We start from the raw sequence: 8028 nt of genomic DNA on the forward strand, positions 1-8028 counted from the left end.
CGATGAGCATAATAAACTGTTAAGATGATGACCTTACGTGTGTAAATATGTTTTTTTCTTTGTGGGGGTCTGCCCCCAGAAAACAGTTTTAAGCCCTGAGAAAGTCAAATAAGACTACACTGCCCAGCCACAAAAAAGTAACCACTTTGATTGAACTAGCCAGTAGGGATGGGAACGATTAATCGAATATTCGAAATTATTCAGGTATTCAAATAATTATTCATGTATTCATGAATATTTTTATTATTATAGTTATATAAAAAAATTTTTTTGGGAGTGATGCCTAAGTTGATTACATATTATTAAATTGAATAATTCAATGTATATATATATACGACAGTGCCATAGCTAAATGTGTTAGGTGACGTCTAAAGGTGTGTTTTGCTCCGCTCACCTGTCCCTTACAGCGGGCAGAGCTGCAGGTGCTGGTCTCTCTCTCTCGCGTCCGGTTATACTTCACTCGTGTTTATGTCCAAATCCATCAGATCTAGCTAGTTCTCGCCAATGATATGGCTGCTGCCCCTCCCTACACGCAGATCCAAACCTCATCTTAAACCCAAATGTGGCGCAAATGTGCACCGCAGCCGTTGCGAGGTTCCGGCGCTAACAGTTCATGAGCGTGCTCCCCCGCCCCCTGTTAACACTCGCGACACATGAATGGCCAGCCTAAACAACAATAAGCGCTGCTTGGTAACCGTGTGTGGCGGCAAAGTACATAGACATTTTGACAGGAGAGATTTAGTTTAGCCGGTATTCAACATATTTTACCAGTCATAGTCCGGTAATTATTTACACTCTAAGAAGAGTCCTACACAACAGACATGGCGTCAAAAATGAGTAATGTGAGGAAATATTTCGACCAGGTTAGTGAGTGCGGTGTAGAGGTCAAACTATGCCAAATTAAACTTATATATACATGCTATACCTTGCTATACCCGCAACCTCCGTTCCAGCTGAGAGGGTCTTCTCTACAGCTGGGCTGATTGTGAATCGCACATGAAAGCTGTAGGCCTATAGCTGTCAAACTGTGATCACCAGTTCAATACATTTGACAAATTCTACTTACTTGATTTCTACACTTATTTGAACATGTATGTATTTATTTCCAAAGATCATTTTTTTTTTAACCAATGTTTTTTTTATAGGATATGTACATTTCGGTTAACCGGTTAACCGTTTTTTGGAATATACATTTGCTTTCAATTTCCCATCCCTACTAGCCAGTAGGTAAGGGCATTCCACTGGATAATAATACCCCTGTATTATAGCAACAACAACAGCAACAATAATAGCAATAATAATTGGGAGGGGGGGCACGGCTGTTCTTATGTTCTCTGAGGGGAGGCTCACCTTCCCACACTTTGAAAACCCCTGTCCTAAGCTCCTTTCCTATCATTTAGAGAATCCAAACAGCTCTTATCATGGCTGACACTGAGTCACTTCCTAGTCTTTTCACATTGTTAGGAACCTCGATGGACAATAAACACCATTCGACCCCAACCACGGTGCCATTTAAAGCAGTTTTTCACTTTTCGCTGTGATGCTCAGTGTTTTTTCTGTTTGTCTGTGTAGGTGCGATGGATGATGTACTGGATTGTGTTTGCGCTCTACACTGTGGTCGAGGCCATCACTGACCTAACACTTGCATGGTGAGTACCACACAAATACACATGTTTACCAACTACAAAAAAATAGTTACACAGCAATGTCTTTTTATCATTATCTAAAACTCATTGTCTCAATTGCCCTCTCATACTTTACTATATGTACACTGCACCTTCACTGACTGTACAATACTTTCACCAGTGATCATTAATTAGGTTGGTATATGGAGTTTCAGAGTTAAAGGTCCCCTATTATACTCTTTTTTTTTTATATATTATAGTTCTCAGATAAATACAAAAGATGTCTCTGAAGTGTTTGGCTTTAATACCAAACAGATAATTGTAGCATGTCGTAAACTCCTCTGTTTCAGCCCTGTTCCAAAAGTGCAGATTCAGTGTCTGTAGCTTTAAATCCGAATAAACTGCTTCTCCCCACGCCCCTCTGAGAGATATTTGGTTTAAAAGAACACAATGGTGCTCTAGGAGGAGATTCAGGTGATGAGGTGGGAGGGGTTACCTTGGTTGGCTATTGGCTAATGGTTGCAAACCCCCCAAAAAACTTTGTGACATCACAAAGTCGCCTAAATCTGATTGGCTCATTTTCAGACAGGTTTTAATATAGATGGATCAGGGCAAAAAGAGAGAGATAATCTTTTTTCCTGAAACTTCACAAATCTCTTAACACAGAGGGTACACATACAGTATTTATGTAGGGAAAAAAATGGAAAAGGGAATATTGCATAGTAGGTGACCTTTAAGAAATGTAATTGGAGTGTCATTCTAGTAATCAGAATGATAGATGAAAGAATGCATGGGTAGACATAAAGGACTTAACAAAGTGTAACCTTGGGCTTTACATAACCTACTCTTTAACGCTGCTAGTCTTTGGTGTGAGGCTTTTTCATCTCTATTCACTGAATTTCACAAAGCATCGTTTTCAAGATGTAATGTTTTAAAAGCCTACAACTCGACTGACTGATGGCCCCTACACATGGCGGCGTGCGTTGACGCTTGGCAGTGGGCGTGTCTTGAGCTTGGGGAGTTTACGCGAGCAACACGACCAACAACCGATCACATGATCTCTCCTGTCAATTGCATAAAAGGTTTTACATGTCACACTTTATATGATGAACATTTATGACATTAATGTCTATGGCGCTATTTTACGCAACAGTCCATGCTGGCTAAATACTGTCTATGCCTGCTAGCTGTCCATTCAAACGAAGTACACTGGATGTATACTCCCCAAACAGGAGAAAACCTACCAGTTTCACCCACTGTCTCTGCCACCTCCCTCCATGCCTGGCTCCTCCGGTTTGTATCCCGGTAGGTGAACAGGGACTGATCATAAAGCACCGGGTGATTCCCTACCGCTACGATTATTGTCTCCTCCATACGCTCCTACACGCGGTTTGATTGGCTACGCTTTGCTCCCACAATACAGTTCGGCGAAATGTGACGTCACCCCATTCAAAGTGAATGGACAGAAGCGTTGAAGAGTCAACGCACGCCGCCGTGTTCCGGGGGTGCCGTGACTGACTGACATAAAATAAAAAAGGACATTTTCTAGAAGCAAAAGAAGCAAGTTTGTACACCTATGGAAAATGTAGTGCACTGCTTATTGTCTCATTATCCCATTAATACATTAAGATTCAAACACTGGCAATGAGGCAGAAAAATGGTTAACTGAACTGTAATGATGAGACGCCGTTACTGCTATTTATTAAATGGCATTAATTATATAAGTGTTCACCCCTCATCTTGTCTGTTGTTTCCGGTCGTCTCTGTGTTCCCTCCTGCTGATTACCCAATTGTGTTCACCTGGTTCCCTGTGTTGTCTCCTCCCCCCTCACCTGTGTCTAATTGCTCCCCCATCACCTGTGTCTTGTTAGTCTGTGTGTGTATTTAGGTGCTGTGTCTTGAGAGTGGTAGGGGTGTGAGATCCTGGTGGCTGCAGGCTGGGCTCACGTGAACAGCAGCAGCAGGATTGAGGCTGTGTGAACTATGTGCACATATTTTAATAAATGCCCACGTCGGGTTATATTTTTGGACGTTCTGCCTCTGCCTCCTTGCTTGGTCAGGCCGCTCAACTGTCAGTCTCACATGAACCTTAAAGAACACTCAAAGATTTGAAAGGTGGGGTGCCTTGTGGTGGGATGTGGGGAAGTGGAGAGGTTTTGAATGGACAATCTGAACTGAACTCAACAATACACGTCCCGATCGTCCATATGTGTTGGGGCTGATCCCTAACCTTGATATAGTGCCATTTAAAACATCATTTGAAGGTGAAAGAAACTTTTGTGAAAGAGCACCACCACCAATTTGGTAGACTGAAGCACAGTCCAACTACTGTTTGCTCATTGTTATCCTATCTTTTAGTTGTAAGAACACCACAGTGTGGGAGGATGATAGCCATGATGTGTGTGTGTGTGTGTGTGTGTGTGTGTGTGTGTGTGTGTGTGTGTGTGTGTGTGTGTGTGTGTGTGTGTGTGTGTGTGTGTGTGTGTGTGTGTGTGTGTGTGTGTCCAGGTTTCCTCTGTACTACGAGCTGAAGATAGCCTTTGTGATCTGGCTGCTGTCCCCTTACACCAGAGGAGCCAGTCTCATCTACAGGAAGTGTCTGCACCCCCTCCTGTCCTCCAGAGAGAGGGTAAGATGATCCATGTGTTTGTTACTAAGAATATTACAGCCACACCTCGTTGTGTTTGATTAAGTGGTCTACTAGAAAACCTAATTGATTGTCTTCCTGTAGGAAATTGATGAGTATATCGTGCAGGCCAAAGAGAGGAGTTATGAAACCATGGTCAACTTTGGGAAGCAAGGCCTGAGCATCGCAGCCACCGCCGCCGTGTCTGCAGCCGTCAAGGCAAGTGTCTCTTTATATCACATCATATTTGTTTAAAGGTGCTTTTTTTATAGCATTTAGGGGTTTATATTTTAGGGCTGAACAATTAATCTGAATTGTATCCAAATCGCAATGGTCTAGTAGTGCAATATCCATTTGGTATAGGCAGATTATATGCAAATATCATTCTACATTAATTTTTCCCGGCCTACAAACATTTTTCACAGACGTAATAACAAAATGTAAAAAGTTTTGTAAAGATCCATACTTCAATGATTATATTAAAAATATTTCAAACATTTTCATTCCCTTCAATATCATGAATCATATCACAAGTGCAATATCATTCAAAAATAACCGCTATTAGTTCATTTTTTAGATCGTGCACTCTTAATTATTTGTATCATTGATTTTTGATTGAAAAGGCCTTTTTGTATTTACAAAGAAATCCCAGTAATATGGCTGATGCAGTTTTTACCCCTTATCTCATTGTTGTGTTATTTATCAAATGAAGACGTTTCCCATGAATACTGTTCCCTCACCTCAGTCTTGCTTAGCTGAGGTTGTTAAACATGGAAGAAAGTATATGTTTTGGCTTCATTTGCTTGGATACAAGTATGTTCTCAAACCTGCAGGAAAGCAATCCAGCAGGTTGTTTGCCAAATTCAAACTGCGCTAAAACGGCTTATTGAACCACATGTAAAAGAACACAGACAGACAGTGTAATTGGTTTGTAAATGAACGCAGGAGAGCTGCATTCATATTTTAAAGATGGTATGTAAAACATTGAGCTCATGCATATGTATCCACTCTGAGTGTGTCTCTGAACCAGCTTGTTGTTCAGAAGCTACCACTCACTGCAGCCAGAATAAAAGAGGTGTGTGTGAAGTGGTTTCATCAGCACTGTGTGAAACCCTGGGTGTGTCGGATCATCCTAGTGATCTCCTGGTTTAGGCTGTGCATTGTCTCTCCACCACTTCAAAAACAATACCGTTTTTGCCAAGAAGGTGAGGCTTACTGACAGGGCGAGATATAAATATACTGTTGGTACTTGTCAATGTCTCTAGGTATGATGTACATGTAGCCCTGTAAATACGAGTGTTTTAAAAGAAAACAAGTAAAGATCATTACATTACATGTCACTTGTTAGACGCTTTTAACCAAAGCGACTTACATACTCAATACTGTGGGCAATCCCCACAGGGGCAATTTGGGGTGAAGAGTCTTGCGCAGGGACACAACGACATGCTGACTGCATTGGGATTTGAACCTGTGACCAGAGGCGCAGGAAGGTATTTTGAGTGGGGGTGCTGAGGTCTTGGACTCCAGTGAACACTATTACGGGCACTATAGAGCACGCACAAAAGCGCGAGCACCAGGGGCGCTACAGTGGAATGTTCTACTGCAACACTCCCCACACGCAAACACACAGTACACCCGTGATTGCTACAATGAAGGCTCGATAATCAGCTCACGGCATATAGGCAGGGGTAAAGTGCTATTTCTTACAAGTGGGGAGCGGACCTCACAGATTTTTTTTAAATATTGAAGTTAAAAGCATCAATCTGGTGCACTTTGAGAGCAACATTAAGAGGTCTATGGACAGGGGTGCACATAATTGGTACACAGGTACGCATGCGCGGCAACAATCTGAAATGCGTACCGTCTCTTGTGTCACANTTTTTTGCAAAACTTCCCGTGCGGCTCGTCCACAAACACATCTCCAAACCTGGAGTCGTAAAGTCTCTCGGCCTCTGCATCCGCACGGTCGACACATGTAAACGTGCGGGAGGTGTGTGGCGCAGTGGACAGGTTCGAACCCCACTGCAGTCAGCATGTCGTTGTGTCCCTGAGACACTTCACAGTATTGAGTATGGAAGTTGCTTTGGATAAAATCGTCTAACAAGTGACATGTCATGTGATGTAATGTAAACCTGACTGGTGTTTGGAGACAAAGCCAATAGAAAGGAAACGATGTTCAGACCTGTTTGATTTATTAAAGGGGAGTTTTGAGGAAGTGGCGCCACTTAAAGGGGAGGTGGGAGGTGCATTTAAATGAGTTTTCGAAGAGCGAAAGGAAGCGGAAGAAGAATTAATTTTCAAAATGATCAGATTTATCAGTTTTTATTATTGTAATGTATGTTTTTATATATTTGACAACATTTCACCTTTTGTTGACCTGCATAATTACTGTAGGGCAAGTTTATTTATTACATTGCATTGCATTTAGCTGACGCATTTATCCGAAGCGACTTACAATAGGTGCATTCGACCAAGAAGATACGCACTTGAGGAACACAGAATCAAATCAGGTTTCATATATCCAAAACATTTATGAAGCACATTTCAACAACAAGGCAATTAACAAAAGCATTAAAGTCATAGTACAAAAGAAACCTCGTAACAAATACATTTAAATACGTAAAGAAACTGTTATATATATATTACCATTTAAACCATCTGCAATAGAATAAGACAGGTATACAATACAAGAATAAAAAGTGCAGTTTAACACATGAATGGTTATTTTATTTAATCAAAGACAGTGGTACAAAAAAGAATATTCAGTCTTGATTTAAAACAATTTGTCTGGGAGTTTGTTCCAGATATATGGAGCTTAAAACGTAATGCTGCGTCTCCATGATTGGTGTAGGTAATGCAGACGTACAAACCAAATATTTGTAGTTATTAATTTGCAAATATCTGTAAACTTTGAGAGGGGACACCTTCCATGAGAAGATGGAGGGAGATGCAACACAAAAAGGAAAGATATTGTTAGATAATCTTTCCTTTCCGGTATGTTTCCTTCCCCCAGGAGTTCCCAGGGTTCTTCAGTCCAGGTTCAGTCTCCCTCTGGCGTTGGTGTGTGTCCCTTCCTCTCCGGCCAAAACCACCAAGTTTAAGATCACCGTGGATACCAACCAGCCTCCAGTCGATCTCAGCACCCTCTTCCCAGGTAAAACACACACACACACACACACACACACACACACACACACACACACACACACACACACACACACACACACACACACACACACACACACAGCTTAATTGATGACCTCATGGTGAACTCCCTACACACACAAACATGCTGATGATAAATGTAAAGAGGATAGAGAGCGACACACAGAGCGTTGTAAGAAAGGACATCTAATTTATATGTTTCAATCCACTTCCTCCCCCCTGCTGTCTCTCCCTTTCATCTTCCTCTGCAGACCCCCTTCCTTTCCTCTCCGTCTCTAACAGCGGATTATTCTCCTTCATCTCATCAGTAGGGAGGACATAAAGACGTGACCTCAGTGAAATATACAGCAGCCATTTTTCCTTCCAGAGGCAATAGCAGACATTTACTATGCCTGTCTGTGAATTACTGACATCTGACATCAGCTCTTTACAGACACTGGGCCAATTGGTTATGCTAAACCTGGGAGCGGACAAGTTTCATTCAGCTAAATAACTCTTCATCTTTTATTTACATTTTTATGTGAACTTCATGAGTAAAATGTAACCACAGGATCACTTTAAATGGCTGCAAATATATGTAATTCATTATCAATGAGTCATTAGAATATGTTA

The 8028-nt window shown here is 41.5% G+C and overlaps 1 protein-coding gene across 1 annotated transcript; it reads left to right on the forward strand.

Moving 5' to 3' along the window:
- Positions 1-821: 821 nt before the first annotated feature.
- On the forward strand, positions 822-7738 carry LOC104968255 (receptor expression-enhancing protein 3-like). Its single transcript, XM_010797832.1, has 6 exons — positions 822-863; positions 1573-1649; positions 4134-4254; positions 4357-4474; positions 7265-7405; positions 7668-7738. The coding sequence occupies exons 1-6, from the start codon at positions 822-824 to the stop codon at positions 7736-7738; spliced, it is 570 nt and encodes a 189-aa protein (XP_010796134.1).
- The last annotated feature ends 290 nt before the right edge of the window (positions 7739-8028 follow it).

The sequence above is a fragment of the Notothenia coriiceps genome, unplaced genomic scaffold, assembly GCF_000735185.1.
Source record: "Notothenia coriiceps isolate Sejong01 unplaced genomic scaffold, NC01 NC01_scaffold00038517, whole genome shotgun sequence".
Taxonomy (NCBI): Eukaryota; Metazoa; Chordata; class Actinopteri; order Perciformes; family Nototheniidae; genus Notothenia; species Notothenia coriiceps.